The sequence below is a fragment of the Drosophila eugracilis genome, unplaced genomic scaffold (genome assembly GCF_018153835.1).
Source record: "Drosophila eugracilis isolate 14026-0451.02 unplaced genomic scaffold, ASM1815383v1 contig_408, whole genome shotgun sequence".
In the NCBI taxonomy this organism is placed as follows: Eukaryota; Metazoa; Arthropoda; class Insecta; order Diptera; family Drosophilidae; genus Drosophila; species Drosophila eugracilis.
Window position 1 is genome coordinate 350,548 of NW_024573270.1, and position 24,327 is coordinate 374,874.

Below are 24,327 nucleotides of genomic sequence, written 5' to 3' on the forward strand. Positions count from 1 at the left end.
CAGAAGCAAAAGGAGTAAAAGGAGAGATGAAACATGTTGGTGGTGGGGGTAGGAAAAATGTTACGGCCGTTTACACAGCCAGCCGGGCACTTTGACCACGCTTCGTCCTGATCCCGCCACTCCTTGCCACTCCTTGCCATCCTCCCATTTAGCCACTACCTACCTCCCCGTTTGTCCTCTCCAACCGGACATGGCCGGCAAGGCATTGAATATTTTGACTTTCCCAAATACTCTGCTTACACAAAAAAGGAAACTATCCGAATGTTGCAGGGGCTTGAGAAGGCCTTGCAACAGATGATTTTCTATATTTGAAGATGCCACAGAAGTCTTCTAGGAAGGTCTATGAAATAGACCTATGAAATTTAGGTTATCTCTAATATCTAATTCTTGGATACAAAATGTATCTGAGACTACTTCTAGGCATCTTTTAAAGAGGCTTTAAGTCTTTAGATATTTGTATTTTTGTATAATTTATGAACCTAAATAAGGAATATCATTTCCAAAATCTATTAATTCCTAAACTTGTATCTAATATTATTACCAAAATGTCATTTGAAGTCACCCAGGACCCACAGCCTTCGCAGAGCATTCGCATATCGTGTTCCTTTCCCTTAATAATTTGCACCCATTCACTTTACCCTGTGTGTGTGCTTGTGTGGGTGGTGTATGTGAGTGAGTGTGGCAGTGGCAGTGGCAGTGGCAACAATGAAACGGGGAAAATGTTGCTCATTTTTTGTCGTTCCTTCCGTCCATCCACTCGCTTTCCCCTAGAAATTTTTGCCCAGACATCGTACCCATCGTCATCGTCCTGGTGATGTTTGGTCCAGTGGCTGCTGCTGCTCCTTTGGCCAATGTTGCTGCTGCTGCTGTTGCTGCTGCTGTTGAATGCTGTGGTCAGCATTGCTGCTGCTCCACCTGCTTCCCCGTTTTCGCAAAAATATGGAAACATTTGGCACTAATTGCATGTGCTCAGCAGCAATGTTGCTGCCGTAGATGTTGGTGTTGTTGGTGTTGCTGTTGCTGTTGCTGCTGCTACAGTTGGTGTTGCTGCCGTGGAGCGACAGTTATGACAGCGGCAATGGAAAATGGAAGCGTCGGCGGCGGCTGCACAAAGCACAAAAGAAATTGCGCAAAAATCGTTGTAACAAAAGAACAGGACACGCACACCCACACACACACACACAATGGCACCCGCACTCATACCACATGTGAAAAGGGACAATTGCAGGACATCATAAACGTTTGCTACAGGGAGAAAAACTTTTAAAACTTTGCCTGTGACAAATTGAAGGGAAAGTCAATTAGTTGTTAGTTTTGTCAGCAGGGCCTAGAAAGCTATTTTTCTGCTTAAAGTTGACTTAACTTAACTTTTACTTTCTTTTGCACTTTCAAAAATGTTTGTAAGTTTCTAATATTAAGATCAAATATTTATCAAGATTCTAATTACTTTCTCAGTGCATCAGAGGGCGAGGCCGAAAATGTTTCAGAAAGAACCAAAGAATGAGAGAAAGAACGCGTTTGTTGTAGAGGAAGAGAGGTGGAGGGTTTGGAAGGGTGAATGTGAAAGGGGAAGGGGGTAAGGGGAAAGGGGAGGTCATGAGGTCCTCCTGTTGCTCCTGTTCCATTCTGTTTGCTACTCCTTTCTAATAGTTGTTACACATACGCATAAAAGCCAACGATGTAGCAGTTCCTGAAAGCGAGAAATGTGATGAAAAAAAAAAAAGGAAAAACTAGGGGGAAAATCCGGCGGAAAACTGGGAAATAAGATGGTGGGGGGAGGTGGGCTGGTGGTGGTTCACAAGGACATCCTTGTGAATGGCAATGACAAAGGCAGGCAACAATCCGCGGCATATGCACGTCCTGTATGCCAGGATATTTCCCTGACCATGGGCTTATTGGCCTTTTTTTCAATAAGGAACCTAGCGCTACCAGGGCCAGGTTGAAATGATGGCCAATTATGTTGAAAATCCTGGCCAGTGTATGGCCACAGACTTGAACATCATTTTCAGATTATTAGTTGGACTGTGTTAACTGGGCTATTTTGTCATACGGATAAGTTAAGAAGCTTAAAATTGGAATATTTATCAGCATTATCAGCATGATAATTGATTAATAATAGCACATTTCTGTAGCTACATTTACACGCCAGTTTAAACGTTGATTAGATCGAGAAATCGTTTTAAACTCCAATAACCATTATTGTGAGGGCATTCACCTGTTACCTCTGTTACCTCTGTTACCTTTTACCTGTAACCTGTAAAACCGATCTGCCAGTTTTCTTTTTTCTTCTTGGGGGGGGGCTCTCTGGAGTTCCTAATTGGTTTCTGCGTTCGTGTGGAAGCGTCTCAAATGGTGCTCCCCTCGAGACAAAGTATTTTTGGCAACGGCAGCAGCAGCCAGCAGCCAGCAAAGGACTCTTTCGGCAAACTCATTTTGGCCATGAAGAAGGAAGACATCAAGGGGAAAAAAGAGGCGAAAATTTATTGAAGAGCAAACTCATTTGACTATAACTTATGATTGGATTATCGGTTTAGTATGGCATTTGACAGCAGCCAGCCATGTGAGTGTGTCTCCTGTATTGGTATTGGTGTGTATATCTGTGTGTGAGTATCTCTGTGTGCGTGTGTGTTGAGGCATCTGTGTGTCTGTGATAAGACATATGTCTCTGTGCAGCCTATATGCAGGCTATGCAAGCCGAGCGCCTCAGTGGGAAAGTCATAAATGCGCCGCAGACAAGCGGAAAGATGCTGGCTGGCTGACTGTCTCTCTCCAACTGTCTCCGGGTCTTTCTACTCGTTCTCTTTCTTTTTACCAACACCCCTTCTCTTCCCCTCCCCGCCTTTCCCCATCACTTTCTAGCCTGCTCTTTTTGGCCAGCAATTCGTCTGGCTGGGAGGCGCACTGCAAAGAAAAAGAAAACTAAATTTGCAAAAATCAAATAGGAAGATGTTACTTAACAAATTTTCTATATTTTACTTTGAAATTAAGATAGTTTAGATTCTTAGCCATATAGTATAGTTTCTTAGCCATCTTTTTAGCACTTTACCATACTTTTTTCTTTCTGTGTCTTTTGTTCCTTGGTCTTCGTCTCCGTCTCCGTCTGGGTCTGAGTTTTTGGTTTTTTGGGTTTCGCTTTGGCTGCTTCATTTGGCTCTGGCAACATGCAACAGCAGCAAGAGCAGTCAACGCGATTGCTTTATGTCTATGCTCCAGCCTGCAGCCACCAGCTTCCAGGGAAAAGCTCCCCCACTCCATTGCATGGCATCCTCCCCATCAGGTTGCGCCTCACTCCGCTACCGAAAGTCACACACCCCACCCCCCCCGGCGCTTTGTGTGTGAGCCTGTTAGGGTCTGTTTTATTGCGCCATAAACACGCACTTAGGCACACACACACTCACAAACATAGACAAAAACATAACCAAATACCAAAATATGCACAGAGAAGAAAAAGTTTTAATTTCTGTTTGGATGTAAAAAGAATATTCATTTGCGCTTAATAGTATGCTACATTTTTGTGTTTTGGAATTTTGTTGAGTGAATTTATCAAGAGGGTTGGGCTGGGCAATTTGGTAACCTCCTTTAATTATCTCTCAGCAGAAAATCAGAAATTACAATTTTTGCCAGTGTACAAATACGTTTGCATGCATGGCCTAAGTAGTCCTTGTTCCCCTGCCGACTTCTAGTCATAACTCTCGTCGGTAGCCTTTGGAAATGTGTAGCCGAGTGTAAAATTTTGATTTTTCAACCTACACAAACAAAGAGCAAAGACTTAAGCGGGGCACAAAAGAAACTTTGGCTGTGCTGTGAGGAGCAACAGAGAGTCGTCGGCCATTTGATAACGTTTCCTAACCCCCCTCTCCCAAAAACCCCCCTTCCCGCTAGATAAACAAGCAAGGAACGTAACGTCACCAAAGTAATGGGGTCTTATGGGGAGTTATAACATATAATGTCCAAAGGTTAAACCTATTCATAACTTTTATCTTGTATCTATAATTTCGTTTTTATTATCTTGATATTCTTTACAAAGAAATAAGAGTGGGAAAGAAAGTTTCTTTATCCAAAAAGCTTGTTTAAAATATTTTTATTTTTTTATTATTGCTGTTTTTTTTTCTAGAAATTCTAGAAAATTCTAGAAAAAGAATCTCCGAATATTATCCTAAATCTTAAACTAATTTTCCCTTGCAAGATCCCGAAAGCATAATTTCTTGGCCTAATACTAAGTAGTAGGTCAAAGGACTTGGTGGTACTGGTGTATGGTGCACTTTGCCCTAACTTTAATGCATTTAGATGGGACAAATGAGATGTCCTTGCTCCTGCTCCAGCTCCTGCTCCTGCTCCTGCTCCTGCTCCTGTTCCTTTTTCCGGATGGCGTTGCCAAGTGTCGCGCCATAAGAGACGCAAAAATCTCGGCATAAACTAATTATGTCTGCTTTTTAGGCGCTCAGGCAGGCATTCAGGAAAATTCATACACACACACACACACACACGCACACACGCATCGAGCTAAGTAAAGATATTGAATTTCCAAGTGAAATTTGCCTGCAGGAAAGTCCGTCCCACTGCCAGATTCAACAAGTTATGGCCTGGGTATATGATTTTTGGTTCACCCCCTATATATATATATAGTCGATACGATTCTTGGGCTTTTGTGTTCAAGGATAATTAAGGGTATGTTTGGATTTCTTTTTGCAATTTTTCGTTGTTGTTGTTGTTGTTGTTGTTTGCATTTTGTTGTTTCAATCAAATTGTGAAGTTGCGCTGCCTCTGGGAAAACAATTGCTTTGGAGTGGCCTTAAGTTCGCCTTCTTGTCAATAATTGGTTATCCTTCGGTCCTTCGGTTATCCTCCGACTGTTAGCCAAGTTTCACAAGGGAGTTATGTAACATTGAACAGGATTCTGCTTAACAGAATAACAGTCTATTTAGTCTGCAGGAAGAGAGAAAAGGATAACAGTGATGGTAAAAGTGGAAAAGAGCAAGTAAATAACAGAGGAAGTAACTCGCTCTTACCTACCCTCTTAGCTAGAGTATATAACAGTTTTGCACAGTCCTCGTTAACATCGAAGAGAAAACTCTGCCACATGACTAAAGAATATGACAAACAAGTTGTATTTATCTTGAAAAATAATTTAATATTTTATTAAGATTTTTAAAATATTTTATGATAGATTTTTAAAAGTTTATCTTTAGAATTTAGTTCCTTGATTTGTGGGGTATCCTCTTAGCAAGGACACCAACCACTGGGTATAAGAGTCGCTTGCCACAAATCACAGAGGCCATTTGATTAGCGTCAATTTCATGTAACCCCAACCATCAATTTCCATTTTTCGAACTCTCTTTCAGAGGTTTTCCCTTGTTTTTTCTCTTTCGTCAACAAGGACGCAAGCGCACGGAAGGAAACTGATTTTATGGTTAGGTTATAACAGTTTAAAAATCACTCTTTCGGAGATATTATAAGTCTTGGCTGAAAGATGAGATTTATTTTGTTTGATCTTTGGGAATCTCTAATTGAGTTATGAGATTCTTGCCCACTTACTCCCTCTTAAGATCCTACAAATTCGACATTCTATGCATTATCCTTGACAATGCAATATGCTACATACATTGTCCTTGCTTTATTCGTGCAAACGTACATTCAGTAAAAAAAGGTAAACGAACGATTTGAGAACTCGATCTATCCAAAGGGCGAAGTATCCTTGTTAGCCAGTAATGCTTCCCGATACCCGAAGATAGCCCTCGACTTGGCCAAAACGGAGCCTGACAATCCCATTGATGGCATCCCGAAAGGTGATGAGTACCGGACCGCCGATTCGTCTCCCATTCACGGCCACACTTCCGTGGCGACTCTCGTTGACCAGAAACAATCCCTTCTCGCCACGGGTCAAGCTGGCATGAAACTTGTCCAAAGACTTGGAGGTTGGTTAGGTGTGGTTACTGATCTTTTGATAAGAAGTGTGATAAACCCACCTTATCCTGTAGACAGTAATCAAGAGTCTTGTCGTCCACATTGCTGCCAATGCGCCAGACTTGGTAGGTGTGCAACACCTGGGTGGGGCGATTCTTGAAGGTAATGCTAGCCATCTCTCTAGCCTATCAAAATTACAACTTTAATCGGCTATACTGAAGCGACTTTGATTTTTCTCTCTGTTGGGATACAATTTCGAACTGAGTCGAATTAGTCAACGGGTTTGCTTTTCTTAACTAAAACTGCATGGCCATTGCGATCTGATTGAGAATTCCAAATCACATCACCCTCGGATCTAGTGTCATCGAGCAAATGCTAATGTCAAAAGCATATAGCCTAGACCCAGCCGGAAAACATTCAGTCTGGTAAAACAGCTTGACTGCAGCAGAACACCCTTTCGGAATTCAAATTAAGTAAAGTTCTAAATTCAAAATTTAAAGTGAAACAACAGAGGTAACCTTTGTAGGTAAAGTCAAGTGAAGAATATGTGAAAATTTCGTTTGCTTTTTAGACTCTTCAACATGTGGTTTCGTTCGGGAACACAACAGAACCTCGTACCTCGAGAGTCTTAGATGGGATGTAATGTAAGCCAGCCGAGAGGTTTGAAAGTGAAAGTGATCGGAAAGTAATTTAGTTCTTCCTTCTAGACATCATCCACTAATACACTCTTGCCATTGCCAGTCGATGGCTGATGGCAATGGCAATCGAAGTGTGGCTCTTCGTAAGTAGGTTTTCCCCAATTTCTCAACATTTCCATGAACTCACTCCAAGTCTGAATCTCGCAGCAAAGGAACAGGACTCGACCAGGGAGGCGAGTCTATGCACTGATGGTACCCGTCCCGCCGGACGCGCAGTTTGCATCGGTCGCTGTTCCTTTCACACACATCTTTACAAAAAACGGATAAACGTCTGACTACTTGCTAAAAAAAAAAATACAAAACACTGATAATAAAGTGGTTTTTTTTCGTTAGATAAATTCCAAGATCTATTTTCTATTTTCTAGTGCATGGGCGACTACGGGTTAGCGGAAAACAATTGGCCCGGTCAATGAGAGAGCGGGTTTCAAAAAAAGTAAGACGTTGATCATTGGGATATAAAAGTAGAGGCTATTGGCCCGAAACATATTGAGGTTGCCATCAGATTGGGAATATTTTTGTAGTAGGAATTGATTAGGATTAGGTGTTGGTTTAAAATTCTGTCTCTTAATCTATTACTGTTCGCTTATTACCCATTTAGTCTCATGTTGCATATGGGGCAGGCATACATACTTGCCACAACCAGCTATTCCAATTAGTAGTGCCAGTCCAAGGATAGACCTTCGAAATTGACGGGGAATCTGGCAAATATTTCAATCTTTGCCGCAGAAAGGGTGTGGAGATGAAGGCGTCGTTAGCGGAGGCAGTGTTTGGCGGCCGAGGGCGGGACATTGAATATGGGGCAGCATATCGTGATGCGGTTGTTTGGAACGTGTCACAGGTCTGCTACTCAGCTCTCCAGCTTCTTAGTTTCTCAGCTCCTCAGCTTCTCAGCTCCTTAGTTCCTCGACTCCTCGATTCCTCGACTCCTCGATAAATTTGTATTCAAAATGGAGCCTCAAATGAAATTATCGACCACAGACAGATTTCAGACGTGGATTCAATTACAAGGCATGTGCGCACTTGGACACTCGAAGGGGGTCTTGTGGGTGGGTTAAAAGGAGCGGGGGTGGTGTGGGGGATTGCTCTTTGTCTTCTGAGCTAAACACAAATACATATGCATAAATTTCAATCGCTATTTACATAAATGTGGATGGATGGATAGCTGTGTGGATGTGGGCATGTGTGTGTGTGTGTGAGGATGTGTGTTATGACATTTGCTTACGAAATGAACATCATTATCGAGACACTTGGACTTTCCATTTAAGCACGAACACTGTGGAAAAACTAAAGGGTAAAATATGTTTTTAATAAGGGAAGGTAGAACTTTGTAAGTGCTTTGGTGGTAAGGTTTAACCTCTGTAAGGTTTAACCTCTGTAAGATTTAACCTCTGTAAGATTTAACCTCTGGGAGGTTTAACCTCTTCTTATGGTTAACCAATGTCGAAAATTATTCAAAATTTTCTCACATTTCAAAGAAAACTCTTTTTGTTTCAAGAAACTAAGAAACTTAATCAAGGAAATTTCTCATAAAAAGTTAATTTTTGGCCAACAGAAAGTCGTAAAAATTCATAATAATAATAATTATGATTTTTGTACTCATTTGACTTTAATGTTTTTTTCGGAGTGCAGACACGCGTACTTAACGGTCAGTTCTGATGGTGGTTAATTAGCCACACAGATACACAGATACAAACACACCTGATGAGTGGGGGTGACTCGCCACCCCCCACTCTACCGCCTGCCCATCACAGTTACTCATCTCGTAACGTAATTGGTCTGTATACAATTGTAATTATAAACCACTAATAAGATTCGAACACGAAGCGATTTTCAAACTAGCATTGAACGTGGCAAAGCGCGGTGGTAAATGAACTCAGACAGCACCCACCCCCCCGCCAGATCACCCCACCGATTTTCCACACCCCCCCCTGTTGTCTGTTCCTCGAATTCCTAACCCTTTTCACCTACGATTCTGGCACCCCCCAGTTTCCCCACTCACGTTTTCCCACTTTTCCTGTCAGTTGTTTCGGCTCCATCGTCGTCGTTGCCACATCAACAAGTTAATTTTGCATCGGCGATTGAGGGGGGTGGAGGGGCGGAGTTTGTGTGGGTGGTAGGAAAATTGGGTGTTTTTGAATCTCAGTGCGCCTCCAAATGGTTGGGAAAATCGAGAGATGGGTAAAACACGGTCAATAGGGGTCGTCGATGGCGGGTGGCGATGGGGCTTAAGTGACTATTTAATGCGATTAAAATTGGAAAATCTCCGCTTGACCAGGACACACACTCTGTTGAATCTGGTACTGGAATGGTGGGAACGCTGTGGGGTCAAGGGGTCACACAGGTGAGCCCTGTAACCGATGACTCCCAGATGCACCGCTCTTCCAAATTGCATTTGCTTGTGACCTCTCAACTCGTCCATGCCTGATGTGCTGCCTGCCCTGGCAAATGGAAATGATTGAGTTCCTGGGAAATCAAGTCAAAGAATATTAAACTGAATTATGCTCTACAAATTGGACAGAAAACTGGAAACGAGAAACTGCAAACTGCAAACTGGGCCCCCTCGAATCGATGAAGTAAGCTTCCAGTTTAAAATCAATTAATTGCTCCTCTTTTGGTAAGGTTACCCAGACCCAGGGAAGGGATTGAAAGGGATTTGCTGCTGGTATCGAGGAGTAAGCCAAAGTTCAAGGAAAATTTATGATCTTGAATTAATTTCTTGATTTAAAGTTTAACATTGGATCAAAAAAGAAACGGATCTCAGTTTTCTTTCTATTGAATTGTAAACAAAATTTGTTTTGGATTTCAATTTTCTATAAACTTGAAATGTGACCAGTCCCCGCCCCCCATTGGAATCGTTGACCTTGTCCTAACTCCTCTGTTGGCTATTTCCTTTTGACGCTCAACGCTTGAGCGCTGAGATTACGCGAAAGCAGAGGACAAGTAGAGATGGTTCTCGGCAGCATCTTACTTCTATCCAACGAAATGAAAATGGAAATTGACAAGTGACCATGCGAGTGGCGAGAGGATATGTATGTGATGGGTTGGTCATCACCAAGAAGGAATGCACTCACATGTGAAATGGAAAAAATTATAATCCAAATAAGAGAATGCAAAAGGATGTGGGGCGACCGACTGAGGGAGGAGGACGTGGTCTTCCAACCCAAGGAAGAGAACCATGGAAAACTGGGTAACCACCAGGGGATGGACGAATGGATGGATGGATGAATGGATGGCTAAGAAGCCGGCGATGCGGAGCAAGGCAATCGAAATCGATGACGGATACGGTGGCAGCAGGACGACAACAAGTCATCGGCTGGCCCGCAGATTGGGTTCCTGATACTTGCTTCTTGCTCCTTGCTCCTTGCTGCTTGTTCCTTGGTGGTGTTGGGTGGCTCCTTCTCGAGTGTGGCTACTGCTGTAGCCATTTTTGAAAATTTCTTAAAATTCAATAAATATTTATGAGTTGATAATGCCAAAGGCACACACACACACACACACACATACAGCTGGCATGGTCGCTTGGTTGAATTAAATGGATTACGTACGGATGCACACTGAAGGTCAAATATCTATATATAAAAGTTGTTGAAAAATATTCGAAAATTTATTATTAATTAAATTAAATAAAAAAAATTTTAATTAAATTTTGATATATCTTATATATATTTTTTATTTTTAACTTTATAAGTTAAATTTGTGCCTTAATTTTAGCCTGATTTTTGGCTAATATATTGTTAAAAACTAACTTTTTTGTAAGCTGTGATAATGTTTTATATTAAAAGAATATATATCTTAAATATATATTTCCCATATCTAATATAAAACCTTGAAGTGATCAGTAAAGAAGTTGAAAAAAACTTAAAAAATATACTCTGCCCTATTTTGATGACCTCAATAGTATAAGGATGACGTAAAAGGAAGCGCTCAGCGCCACGCACAAAATGCAAACACGCACAGCGGCGGAATAACATCAGAGTGAGATGAGGCGACAGCGGATGAAAGAGATGGCAATAGGATATAGGATATAGGATATAGGATATCGATGGAAAGGAGGGAGGGGGGCTATGAGTTCAAAGGCTAGCGCAGGGCTTGTGCATCTCAAAGTGGAATACGAAACACATACAAGCAAGTAAATGTGCATAATTCATAGTCGTAGTTATCCGTTTGCATCAGTTGGCAGTTAGAAGGACAATCGGGTGAAGGACACGGCACGCCTGCCACGTGTGTTGGCAAACATTTCGCCATTTAAGGAGGATGCCCCAAATAGTAGCAACCTACAATCGGGGAATAAGCAGCAGATCCATAAACTGGTTGAGAGAGATAGAGGCATGGCCAATGTGATCAAAAATGTGATGAAGAATTTGAAATCACAATTACCTTCGGATCTAATGTCATCGAACAAACGAAACTGTCAAAGGCATATAGCCTAGCCCCAGCCTGAAAAGATTCAGTCTGCTGCCAGAGCTCGTCTGGAGCAGAGCTACTTATTCGGAAATAAAATGTGTAAAAAAAAAAGAAAAAAACAAAATTTTAAGTGATGCGACAGGTAAAGTGCAAAGAGTAACGCGGAAAACAACGAGTCGAGTTTTACAAAAAAATTTTTCGTTTTAGAATTTAATTGGTATAACTATATGTGGTAATGAACTAGGAATGCACACAAAATGTTATATACTCAGCCAACCCACCAAGCTAAGCCACACGCACACACACACACGCACAAACATTCAGTCACATTCCCACACACACACATGCACACATTATATAACCAATGAACCAGCCATACATATAAACAACCACCCACCCAACGATGCACCCACAAGCATAGCCACAGACCCATATGTGGTCAGTGATCTTTGGAAATGAAATGAATGGAAGCAATGGAATACCAATTTTATGTTCAGATGGTATTGTAGTAGTAAGTAATAAATCTGTTTGATTTTCGAAATATTTTTTATTAATTAAAGTCGTCATGATGGCCCCCTCAGAAGTAAAATGACTTAGGCTGATGATTTATACAAAGGAAATGATGGGAACTTTGGTCTAAAATACCCCAAGAAAGGTATACGCGCTGGAAAAGGTACACCACCACCACCACATCATCATCATCTACACGGGGTAGATCTAAACCCCGTAATGATGAGAAGATCAAATGATCAGACGATCAGGAGTGCAAGTCAGGAATATATGGAACTTTGGCCTAATACCTAAAGAAGAGTTTCAAATATCACCTGGAAAAAGCCCTCTATCATATCCCTCTACACACATGTTTGAATGTTGTGAATATTTTCTGTACTGTACACACGCACACACACAAACACACACTGGAAAAGATGGAACTTCTTAGGCCTAATGCAGAAGAAGAGATTAGGTTGCAAGTACCACCCCCCCCTGGATATCGTACAAATCAAACCCTACACTTGTTGAAATGAAAATGTAATGAAGATCGTTCTTAAAATGCCAACACTGGAGCTGCCTTAAATAGAGTTAATAGGAGGAGTCAGAGCTCTCTGATCCATCCTCCATTTTGGGTCAGATTGAGCTTTGGCTATGGATATGCTGATGGTACCATTTCCGTGGGACTTGAGGATTGCATCGCATGTCTAATAACAACACACAGACACACACACAGCATTTCACTGTATAATTGTTGAGATGCAAAAATAAAAAACCAACAAAAAAAAATCAACAACATCACATTAAATATTATAAATGGAATTCATCGGAAAGAAATTATTAGAAAAGTTTTCTTGATCTGAGAGAGAGAGAGAGAGAGGTAGGTAGTGTTAATCCCGCACTTCAGCAGCTCTCTAAGGGGGGGTCTATAAGCCATCGACAAACACGTCGAACCAGATGAACAAACTTTGGCAAACAACAAACGCGCAGACCAATGCGTAAACTTATTTATAAACGAACGAAGGGGGGAGTTCCAAAAACCGAAGTTTGTAATGCTCTAAGGAGGAGGCGTGGAGAATTTTGGGAGATATTTTCAAAGATTTTTTTTCCCTTTTTTTTTAAATTTACTTTTCTTTGGAAAATTTAAATATATTTTTAGTTACTTATTAAGGGGTTATGGCTTATACCTAATATTCTTTAAGACTTGCCGTGGCATTCGGAGGGTCCTTAAAACGGGCTAAGTCTTATTCCATAGGCTAACAGAATAGTCATGGTACTTCTCCTCTTTGGCAGTGTATGAAAACGTCGAAAGGCAGAGGAGGAGGCGTCGTCTTAATGAAATTCTGTGCATATTCCAGCTCCTCACGCACACAAACATTCATGACCACGCCTAGCCGCCCCCACGTCGATTTCTTTATATTTTTTTTTTCATCCTCCTTTCTTTTTTTTGTTGTTTTTTTTGTTCTGCATAACTGTAAGTTCGTCCTGCGTGCGATTGTCTTGCATCTCCGTCTGTCTGAGATAGTTTGATGAAGAGAGGGAGGGTGGGGAGGGTGGGGGAGGGAGGGGAGGGAGGTGGTAGTGAGGGGGCGTACGTGATGTTCATATTTTCATAGATTCAATAATTCATAAATTTGATGCGCACACGCATACATTGATCTGCGCTGATTTCAGCATCAGCATTTCGGAATGTCCATTCCGGCTCTGAGCCGTGTGTTGTCTTCCGATTCCGTCTTTATTGGCATTCCACTGTCTGGAAAGTTTATGGGCGAAAGGGAGGGGAAGGATCTGGTCAGGAAGGTCAGATTATTACAAATTAAGTTTCTTCTTATTGATATTTTTGTTTTTGTGATGAAACCAAAGAAGATTAAAAATAAAAAGATGTGAAATTATGTTGAAAATGCCTGGAAAATAGTTGATACCCCATTATCGAGATATCATCAAAGTTAGTATTTTCCAACTAAGAGAGTACGTTGTAACTGGATTGTAAAACATAACTGGACGCAAGTTGTGTGTTGCAGATCCTTAAAAGGCCAGGCGTCGTCGTCGTCTCCATTGACTTTGGCTATGAGTTTTGGCTAATAGTGTTGCCTACTTTTGCGGGAACGAATGAGTTGGATGGAATTCAGGACAACATGCGACAAACATGCGAGATAAATACACACATACGATGCGATACGTTGTTGTTGTCGTCGACGTCGTCAACACTTTCAGTTTTTTAACTCAATTTTCAATAAAAACAGTGCAGAGGAAACTTTTCCTCGCTGCTGCTGCTGCTGCTGCCTGCCTGCCTGCCTGCTTTGCCTCACTTTGTTGTTAACTTAATTTCGTTTGGCGCTGTTCAGTTGGCAGTTTCGAAGGCTAAAAGCATTTCATTGTTGTCCAACTCTTTTCTCTCTAGCTGTTGTTTTTGTTATTGTTTTTTTGTTTTGTTGTTGCTGTAACACACCCAACAACATACCCCAAAAGCACCCACACATACTGAAAAGGCATTTTACACGCACTGAGAGTTTCCACTTACAACGACTACTGCCTGCCTGCCTCTGCAGCCTCTTCATCATCTCGCATACAAAAGGCCAAAAGCCCTGGCCCTAAATAGAGTTATCGCCGATTGTGGGTGTATGTGTATATAACTATATATATATCATCCAGAACATTCTGGTGACATCATGACTCCGATTGCTAATTGAATTGATCGATCGATTGAGCCGATCCACTAGAAAAGAGCCGAGACACAGAGCACGACTCTGCCTTTGACTTGCAATCCATTTCAGTTACGGGCAGACAACCAGCAGAAGGCGGCAAGGTAACCCAATATTTCAGGCATTTCCTTATCGCCAGCCATCGCTCATTATGGGCATATATATTTGTATATTGTTCTGCTAGGGTGGACCTTGTCTTATATATGATGGTATTTTTTATTAATAAGGTTTTCTTCTGGGCAAATATTAAATTAGTTTTTTAGCTTGAAAAGTCTTTTTATAAAAAAAATGACGAGACGAGATTAGTTGAAAAATAACATGGTCCACCCTGCAACCGGCAGCACATTCGATGTTATCGTAGTCATTTTTAGCCACTAATCACTCTCGAATAACAGGCCATTGGCAGCGCCATAATAAAAATAATGATGTGACATAAAAACAAATTCCTCCGTGTGTGGGCAATGCCTTTATTTCTTTGGTTCAAGAACCACTTCCAGGATCTTCTACTCCTACTCCTCCTCCTCCTTCTCCTCCTCCTCCTCCTCCACCACCACCTCTTCATCCACTACCATCGATGTATTGTCATAAATCTTTCATTGATTGCAAACGAAGACATCGTGGAAGTACAGAGTGGGTGTTTCGAGGTATTGGTGGGGTGTCTGGCGGCGTGTTCGGTGTTTGGCGTGCTCAGAGTGGTTGGGTGGGAAGGGGGATGGTGGGGGATCCGTGTCGTGTGGCAAAATAGAAATTGTATAAAGCGGCCAAGCTGAAATAGATATAAATATTTTAGCCATCGTCGCCAAGGCAGCTGGCTGTTGCTCGCTGGTTGGTTCCATTTTAGTCCTTAAATACCCTTACCAAAAGGTATATTGAGTATTGATTGAGAATGGGAAAGGTTTTATGGGTCAAAGGTGTTGACCCTATTAGCTGGATTTTTTAAAGAAATTTTATTTTGTGATATTTTTTTGTGGGTTTTTCCGATTTGTTGAAGAATTTTCAGGGGTATTTTCAGAGATATTTTCAGGGATATTTTCAGAAATATTTTCAGAAATATTTTCAGAAATATTTTCAGAGATATTTTCAGGGATATTTTCAGAAATATTTTCAGAAATATTTTCAGAGATATTTTCAGGGATATTTTCAGAGATATTTTCAGGGCTTTTTTCATGGATATTTTCTAAGAAAAGAAACAGAGTCTCTTCCGATTCGATATATACATATATCCTAGCACGTATGGCATTGTTTGTCTGTGACTCTTCTTTTTGTGTTCGTTTATCTTGTTTATCGTGGATTTCATTATGGCTGTGGTTGCGTGTCTTTTGCTTTGCGGTGGCTTATGCCGCCATTCGATTTTGAAAATGTAAATCTCTTGTCGTCGTCGTTGCTGTCGCTGTCGCTGTCGATGGCTGGCTTGGCTTCTGCCGCCTGCCTCCTCAAGCTTTTGCCTCTGCGCCTGGCTTGCCTGGTTTTCCAAGCAGGCTTTCTTAGAAAGATGGGTAAAGATGGTGGTGTCGGCGGCGTCGTCGTCGTCGTCGTCGTTTGTCAATATGTCGGCAGCGCGCTGATTGGTGATTTTGATCTGAATTATTAAGTTGCTTTTAATGCGTTTGCTTTTGCTTTTCGTTGGCTCCTTTGCCTTGGCAACGTGTCTTCTAATGCTCAGCATTTCTTTGGCACACTTTTAAGCCAAGTTAGTGGAGAGAGGGGAGGTGATCATTAGGCCATTGTCGAGGCATTTGAACTTGTTTACCACCTGCACTACTGCAGATATGGTTTACTTGGAATGCTAATGAGTATATTTGTTGGGGATTTTTAAGTCAAAAGTTAATTAAAGGAAAGAAAGGTAAAAATTTTCTTTTAGTTTTTCTTTTTCAAGCTTCTGTGAATGTGAATATGAAGAAGATGGTATTCCATGATCCACTTTTGCCAGCTGATACTTCCTTTTTCGAGGCTTTACCATTAGATAGCCGCTAGCCACTTTTCGCAAACGCTAGCCCCCCGAAAACGAAAATGAAATTGAAACCCGCGCTGCTCTCATTGACCGGGCCAACCCGTAGTCGCCCATGCACTTGGAAAAATAGATCTTGGAATTTATCTAACGAAAAAAAAACATTATTTTATTATCTGTTTGGTATTTTTTTTTTAGCAAGTAGTCAGACGTTTATCAGTTTTTTGTAAAGGTGCGTGTGGAAGGAACCGCGACCGATGCAAACTGCGCGTCCGGCGGGACGGGTACCATCAGTGCATAGACTCGTCTCCCGGGTCGAGTCTTGTTCCTTTGCTGCGAGATTCAGACTTGGAGTGAGTTCATGGAAATGATGAGAAAATGGGGAAAACCTACTTACGAAGAGCCACACTTCGATTGCCATTGCCATCAGCCATCGACTGGCAATGGCAAGAGTGTATTAGTGGATGATGTCTAGAAGGAAGAACTAAATTACTTTCCGATCACTTTCACTTTCAACCCCTCCCGGCTTACATTACATTCCATCTAAGACTCTCGAGGTACGAGGTTCTGTTGTGTTCCCGAACGAAACCGCATGTTGAAGTCTAAAAAGCAAATGAAATTTTCACAAATTCTTCACTTGACTTTACCTACAAAGGTTACCTCTGTTGTTTCACTTTAAATTTTGAATTTATAACTTTATTTAATTTGAATTCCGAAAGGGTGTTCTGCTCCAGTCCAGCTGTTTTACCAGACTGAATGTTTTCCGGCTGGGTCTAGGCTATATGCTTTTGACATTAGCATTTGCTCGATGACACTAGATCCGAGGGTGATGTGATTTGGAATTCTCAATCCGATCACTTAGGCCATGCAGTTTTGGTTGAGAAAAGCAAAACTTTTGACTGATCCATTTTAGATAGAAAAACAGAGGAACTCACTTGAAATGCAATCTATCTTCTTCTTATGCTCAGCATTTCTTTGGCACACTTTTAAGCCAAGTTAGTGAAGGGGAAGGGAGGTGATCATTAGGCCATTGTCGAGGCATTCGAACTTGTTTACCACCTGCACTACTGCAGATATGGTTTACGTGGCATGCTAATGAGTATATTTGTTGGGGATTTTTAAAAGTCAAAAGTTAATTAAAGGAAAGAAAGTAGGTAAAAATTTTCTTTTAGTTTTTCTTTTTCAAGCTTCTGTGAATGTGAATATGAAGAAGGGTGGTATTCCATGATCAACTTTTGCCAGCTGATACTTCCTTTTTCGAGGCTTCACCATTAGATAGCCGCTAGCCACTTTTCGCAAGGCAGGGTGGGCAGGGTCCTTTCAACAGCCAGGACTTCATAAATATGCCAAAAGCGGACTCTATCAAAATGCCGGGCAACCGCTTGGTCTTCGGTTTTCGGTTTCACTGTGTCCATAAAAGGAGCAAGCAAAAGCGCCGCAAGTTGAGCAGCAACTAAGCAAGTAAATTGAGACACGACGGACACGTGAGTTTGATAGATTGAAGGATGTACAAGGGGGGGCATACATACACACACACACACACACATAGGTATACTTCCTGAAGCTATAGAATCCTTGGGCGTCTGGCATCCTTCTTGCTCGTGATTGTGCCTGTGTGTGTGCGTATTTCATTAACGTCGCCTTTGAAAATCCATTCATTTATCAAAAGCAAACTTCAAACACGCACGATTCGCGTGAGAATGTGTAAGTGTGCTGTGTGTGTGTGTGTTGTAGTATCCTGCCTGTCTGTCTGTCTGGCAGGGTGTGCGTGTATGTGTGTCTGTTGGCAACAGATACTGCAACAATTTAGCAAGGAGAGAGCAGCGTCGTCGTAAAAACGAGACGGCCAAAAAGGGATCAATGAAGTATGCCTAAGAATCTGTCATTTATGACACATGACATACTTTATGTGGACCCCCCCTCCACCCCAAAACAGCAGCAGCCAGTAGCGTAAATATATCCCAGGGACTCGAGGACACGAGGTATAAAGGACCTCGACTTTTCCGGGGAGGCAGCCAGGATGGATAATAACAGCGGCGATAATAAAGATAAGCCGAACGAAACTTGGCCCAAAATGCAATTGAAAGTTTTGCTCTTGGCAACTTGACGCCGCGTCGTCCAAGAACATAAAATCCGTGTCCTGCGGCTGTGCGTATCCTTGTATCGGCTTTCCATGCCTGTGGCCGCCATCCTAGGCCAAGCTGGCTCCTCATGTATGTATTTGTAACTCTTGAAATCTGCTCGTAAATCTCATAGACTTTGCTTTATCGAAGCTACAGCTTCAGCTTGAGCTTTAGCTTTCCTGCTCCTGCTACTGCCTTGGCCTCTTCTGCTTCTGCTCCTGCTCCTTCTCTTCTTATGCCATGTAATCCTTTTTACTTCTTCTTTTGCTGCCGGCTCGTAAAGCGCCTGGGAATTTATATTTATGGTTTGCTGCCATGTTTATACACACACTTTTGGAAATATGCCTGCCGCCTGCCTGGCCCCCCCTTCCATTTTGGCCAATTTAATGCGCTAATTTCGTGTAGAGATTCATTTTTGACATATGAAACATGGGGGGGAATTATAGGTCTTTCGATTGGTTTTCTGCGATTTCTGGGATGATTTCATTTTTGTTTATAAAAAAGAGAAGGTGTCTATGATGTTGCTATTCTTAACCTTCCATTAATAGATAGATTTCCCTCTAATTAAGTATGTAATTTTCCCTTAATTTTATCCTTTTTCGGCCCACCCAAAAGTTAGTTGGTCTTTTAATTTTTTATGGTTTTCAAAGACCCCGGAGAACTTTCCTTCCCCACCCACACTTGACCCCACACTGCCTGAGAACTAAGAAGCCTGGCCAATAAGCTTCTGACCAACCAACCAACCTCCTCCTGGCTTCGTACTCCAAACTCCAAATACCACATTTCCCATTTCCCTTTTTCCATTTCCCAGCCTGCGTTCGATGCGCATTATGAATTAAGCGAGGCCAAGGAGGCACTGCCGCGCCTCCCCCGCAATAATTGCAAACTGCTGAAGCATTTAATATTTTGAGTGCATTTCCGCGTTACGCGCGTTGACCAACAAAAATCCAAAAAGAAAATAATAAAACACAGGAGAGGAGAGGAGGAGGAGGAGGAGCATAAGCTGATTCAAAGGATCTGGAACTGGGGAGAAGTGGGGGGGGGAGAGACTTTCCACTTCCATACCGAAAACCGAATCGAATGGAATCCAATCCAATCCAATCGAATCGAATCCAAAGCGGATGGAAATCGAAAGTCGAGGGCAGGAGATTGAGCCGCCGGCAAAAGAGAGAGGTCAGTTTTCTCACTGAGCCGGTCCGAACTCTCGCCGTAAAGTTAATAAAGAGCCCTGGGGGCAATAAACAATTTGCGTTGCGAAAAGTCGAGATATAGTATATGTACATATATATATATAGTATGTATTGAGAGAGATGGATGGATGGGTGGATGGGTTTTGGGTTTTTGGGTGGAAAAATACAGCCAAACATTGAGCGCTTAAGGCGGCGGACCAACGGACTGCGAACTTGAAATTCTAATTGGCATTTTATGCCATTCCCGGCGAGAAAGGGGCCCCCCGGACAACGGACTGTGATTGAGGTCCTTCCGTCCTCCCCCTCCTCCACCTCCTCCTCCTGTTTCGTGGCCAGTTTCTCGCTGGCCGTGTATGGTGGAACAGGTGTGAAATCGTTGACGAATTCTCACGAATACGTTTAATCCGCTTTCGGATTTTTGCAGTTGGCCAGCTACTGGTGGACAGATACGTACGTAACTCCGTGCCAAGGATCTGCTTGAAAAGTACAGTGAAACTTTGACAAGTTGCCTTTTATTAAATTATATTTCTATTTTATAACAAAATAATTCTTCAAAAAAGTCACATTAATCGATAAAAAATCAAAATGTTGCTGTTTTTTAAGCCTTAACTTATGAAGTATGTTCAAACGCCAAGCTTAGCCTTCTTATTAAGGTCCAACTGTACAGTGGAGCGACCTCGGCCGCTTTGCATTTTGTGGGCGATATCATGTTGGATTAAAAAGAGCGCTTCTGCTCGCTCGCTCGCTCCTCTATCCTTCACGTCCTTCATCCGGCTGCCCTGGAAATTAATTTCGTGCACATGTCCTGCAGCCTTTTCTGCCGCAACTTTGTTTGGCGCACACCAACACATCCACACACACACACTCGGACACACAATGACCGTATCGTATATCGGTTCACCCGGTTTACCTGTCCATCTTCCTCCTTATCCTTTCCCCCCCCTCACAAAACAAAACAAAACCAAAAAAAAAAAAAAGAACACAAAACGGGAACCAAATGTCCACAGCCTCACGTGTTGACCGCAAATGTTAAAGCGGCGTGACTTCATTCGATTATATATGAGGCATGGGCATGGGCGGGGGGGTGTGTGCCGGCCTCCGGCTGGGTGGTTTACGTAAAAACATTAGACCCGTATCCGCTTTAGCATAACACCATTGTGTTTGCCCCCGAAAACGAAAATGAAATTGAAACCTGCGCTGCTCTCATTGACCGGGCCAATTGTTTTCCGCTAACCCGTAGTCGCCCATGCACTTGGAAAAATAGATCTTGGAATTTATCTAACGAAAAAAAAACATTATTTTATTATCTGTTTTGTATTTTTTTTTTTTAGCAAGTAGTCAGACGTTTATCAGTTTTTTGTAAAGGTGTGTGTGGAAGGAACAGCGACCGATGCAAACTGCGCGTCCGGCGGGACGGGTACCATCAGTGCATAGACTCGTCTCCCGGGTCGAGTCTTGTTCCTTTGCTGCGAGATTCAGACTTCGAGTGAGTTCATGGTAATGGTGAGAATGGGGAATGGGGAAAACCTACTTACGAAGAGCCACACTTCGATTGCCATTGCCATCAGCCATCGACTGGCAATGGCAAGAGTGTATTAGTGGATGATGTCTAGAAGGAAGAACTAAATTACTTTCCGATCACTTTCACTTTCAAACCTCTCGGCTTACATTACATCCCATCTAAGACTCTCGAGGTACGAGGTTCTGTTGTGTTCCCGAACGAAACCACATGTTGAAGAGTCTAAAAAGCAAACGAAATTTTCACATATTCTTCACTTGACTTTACCTACAAAGGTTACCTCTGTTGTTTCACTTTAAATTTTGAATTTATAACTTTATTTAATTTGAATTCCGAAAGGGTGTTCTGCTGCAGTCAAGCTGTTTTACCAGACTGAATGTTTTCCGGCTGGGTCTAGGCTATATGTCTTTGACATTAGCATTTGCTCGATGACACTAGATCCGAGGGTGATGTGATTTGGAATTCTCAATCAGATCACATAGGCCATGCAGTTTTGGTTGAGAAAAGCAAAACTTTTGACTGACTCATTTTAGATAGAAAGACATAGAGGAGAACTCACTTGAAATGCAATCTATCTTCTTGTTAAGTTTATAAATTCCTCAATAAATTGATCGATTAAAATGTCGGTTTAATTTTAAAACGATTTAGTTCTCAGTGCTCAGTGCCGTGTTGTTGGCCCAATCAAACGGCAATCGGTTAGCATTCGTTGAGTGCTGACAGATATCGAGTTGATGAACAAGTTTGGGACAAGTCCTGGAGATTAATTTGCCCTTTAGAGGAGGGGGAAATGGCAAACCACTCGGCGCTTATCGCCCTTCACTCCCCTAAGGGGTAACTTCCGTGTTGTGTTGTTTGACAACTCGTTGGCTTGCCGCCGTCATACGAGGCGGGCATAATCGTAAAAAGTCTGCAAAATGTCCATAAATGCCGATTAAATCTTTATTTTCCGCCTTGGCGCACGCAGCACTCACCCGGAATATAACCCTTGATGAGATGATGAGGGTTGTCCTTGGATATATATTTGGTTATTTTGGTTATTCGGTTCTTTGGTTCTATGGTTCTCTCGTTGGTGTTGGTACCCCTTTGGATATTTTTTGATATTTGGTTACGCATTTTCAAGCCGCCGCGTTGACTGTTGACAGACATGTGACAGGCGCGATCGTGGTGCAACCTGATGAATGATTTAATAACTCGCCCCCGGCAAAATGGATTAGGAATGCTGCCTGCCCCTTCGGAGGACAATGACCGGAAGGAAGGATAACGCGAATGCCTGTTGGTGGTGAACAGTGATGTGGCGATAGGTTTTATTTTTGAGGGTAGAGCAAGGAGGAAATTATTTTTGAAAAAGTTCTTTAGTTTTGTATTGCGAAATTTCGAGATTTTTGGGTAGGTTTTTAGATGATCTTTTCTTAAGATCATTTTGATTATGAATTTGTTGTAATGGCAAAGATAAGTTATTATTATTTTCATTTTATCATTTTATGGAGAAAATCTTTGGAGAGAATTTTGAATGCCATTATTGAGACTTGCTAATAAATGGAGTCATTAAACTGCCTGATATTGGTCCAGAATTACAGAGATCCAAAATCAAGCTATGAAGCCAGAAATATACTGGATTGTATATAACGCTGACAAACCCAAAGATAAGACATGAAGCTCTATGATATAAAACACTTAACTAAGACTGAAAGGCCACTAGCCAAACAAAAAGCTATCTGCTATACAACAGCTAGTAAAGAAGGATCTCTGATCTTAAAACTCTGGAAAACAAGGAAAATCTATAGCTAATTCTCGGATCCATCAGAACAAAAAGCTCAATCATAGCTCTCTGATATATCCTATGATATATTATATATATATCCTGAAAAATAGTTCTTGAAATAGTTATCTAGCCATGGGATGGGATAACAGCATCACTGGGGGTTGCAAATTTTCAGATGCCTCTCTGACTCTGCCTCAAAAACTAACCACCTATGATAACGGTGAGACATCGGTGGGCTCTCCACTTTCAGTTGTTCTTGTTTTTGGTGCTGTTGTTGTTGTTGTTGCTGTTGTTGTTGTTGGTGTCACCGCAGCATATCCTTCTTGTGTGTGTGTGTGTGTGTGTGTGTGCAGCGTGTGTGTGATTGATGACAACTCGAATAAGCGATGATTGATGCTTATTTTACACTTTTCGCTACAACACACGGCGACACATGTTTGTTTGGGTGTTTTGGGTGCGGCAAGGCAAGGTGGTATTGGTGACGATATGTGGATGTGGATGTGTGTGTGTGTGTATGGATGTGTATGGATGTCCTTGTCCATGTGAGTGTGATCCTGGGAGTTTGGGCTAACTGCAGCGGTGGTTGACTTTACAGCAGAGGTCGCATTGGCATGAAGTATTTTAGAAATATTCATTTTTAAATATGAAAAATGAATACATTTTTAAGGATTTTTCATAAAAACTTTTTTAAAACTTCAAAGAATTATATAGAAAATATTAAAATGTGCTATATCATTGCGACCATGGCTGTGCGCCGGGGGATTATTACGAGCACACGTTCCGGCGTTTCCAGACGTCGACGAGCCGCAATCATCAATGTCACCATCTCTCCATCCCACAAACCCGAATCCGTAGTCCTGAATCCAGAATCCTGCATCCTGCATCCTGCATCCTCATCATCCATCCCCCTTATTCTGGCGGGTGGGAATCGATGTCAGTGTATTAGTAATTGTTTGATTTCAACCGCCTTCTTGGATGTGTGTGTGTGTGTGTGTGTGTGATACTCCTTCTTGTGGTTTGCTTATTGGTGTTCGGCAATACATCATCGACTGGCTGACATTCAACCCAGCAGCCAGTCTACACCCACCCAGAAGGCACCCACGTCCATAGCCCATCAGGATGTCTGGCCAGAATCTGGTGGAAAACACGATGCCTTTTTGCATACTTACTTTCATACTACAGCTGCGGTCTAAATAATAGCGCAAGTAATTTACAAGATTTATGTCCTTTTTTTTTAGACTACTATTAAAGGGTTTAGTAACTCTGGGAATTAGATTGCTAGATATATTATGGATTATGGATAATCTAAGATTGTAAAATGAGAAATTTGATGGGTTTCTTAATGACTTATAATTCCTATAACAGACTGTTTATGTTTTTTACTAAGAAATAACTGAAAGTTTATATTTTTTAAGAGTGAAATAATCTTGGGAGAAAGTATTAGCCTTTGAGACTTGAACTCTGTAGAGATTCGTCTCTCTTAATGTCTTTTCTAAGACCTTTACTACTAGTATTTTGACCACATTTGTTTCCCTGCTGTTGTGTGGAGCTTTAAGAATTGTTATTTAAAACGCCAGGCCAGGCCGTG

The 24,327-nt window shown here is 41.8% G+C and overlaps 1 protein-coding gene and 4 long non-coding RNA genes across 12 annotated transcripts; 2 read left to right on the forward strand and 3 right to left on the reverse strand.

The window, feature by feature from the left end:
• Positions 1 to 5,569: 5,569 nt before the first annotated feature.
• Positions 5,570 to 6,221, reverse strand: LOC108103824. The gene is made up of 2 exons (XM_017209510.1): positions 5,967 to 6,221; positions 5,570 to 5,908 (listed from the first exon to the last, which is right to left on the reverse strand). Exons 1-2 carry the CDS (start codon positions 6,078 to 6,080, stop codon positions 5,699 to 5,701), a joined length of 324 nt encoding a protein of 107 aa, XP_017064999.1. The 5' UTR covers positions 6,081 to 6,221; the 3' UTR covers positions 5,570 to 5,698.
• A 62-nt stretch (positions 6,222 to 6,283) lies between these two features.
• On the forward strand, positions 6,284 to 6,940 carry LOC108103825. Of its 3 annotated transcripts, none has more exons than XR_001772254.2 (4): positions 6,284 to 6,417; positions 6,476 to 6,548; positions 6,612 to 6,689; positions 6,736 to 6,940. It is a non-coding gene; the product is annotated as an uncharacterized LOC108103825 (long non-coding RNA). The 3 variants fall into 3 exon arrangements; XR_001772253.2 differs by having other exon boundaries at positions 6,750 to 6,940; XR_001772255.2 differs by having other exon boundaries at positions 6,612 to 6,685; positions 6,750 to 6,940.
• Positions 6,941 to 11,033: 4,093 nt separating this feature from the next.
• LOC108103807 lies at positions 11,034 to 12,057 on the forward strand. Of its 2 annotated transcripts, none has more exons than XR_001772250.2 (3): positions 11,034 to 11,148; positions 11,214 to 11,517; positions 11,567 to 12,057. It is a non-coding gene; the product is annotated as an uncharacterized LOC108103807 (long non-coding RNA). The 2 variants fall into 2 exon arrangements; XR_001772249.2 differs by having other exon boundaries at positions 11,588 to 12,057.
• A 4,230-nt stretch (positions 12,058 to 16,287) lies between these two features.
• LOC108103792 lies at positions 16,288 to 16,931 on the reverse strand. Of its 2 annotated transcripts, none has more exons than XR_001772246.2 (4): positions 16,806 to 16,931; positions 16,677 to 16,747; positions 16,539 to 16,616; positions 16,288 to 16,478 (listed from the first exon to the last, which is right to left on the reverse strand). It is a non-coding gene; the product is annotated as an uncharacterized LOC108103792 (long non-coding RNA). The 2 variants fall into 2 exon arrangements; XR_001772247.2 differs by having other exon boundaries at positions 16,797 to 16,864.
• A 3,800-nt stretch (positions 16,932 to 20,731) lies between these two features.
• On the reverse strand, positions 20,732 to 21,370 carry LOC108103791. 4 transcript variants are annotated; one of them, XR_001772245.2, is made up of 4 exons: positions 21,258 to 21,370; positions 21,127 to 21,199; positions 20,994 to 21,067; positions 20,732 to 20,924 (listed from the first exon to the last, which is right to left on the reverse strand). It is a non-coding gene; the product is annotated as an uncharacterized LOC108103791 (long non-coding RNA). The 4 variants fall into 4 exon arrangements; XR_001772243.2 differs by having other exon boundaries at positions 20,990 to 21,067; XR_001772244.2 differs by having other exon boundaries at positions 20,732 to 20,938; positions 20,990 to 21,067.
• Between the last annotated feature and the right edge of the window lie 2,957 nt (positions 21,371 to 24,327).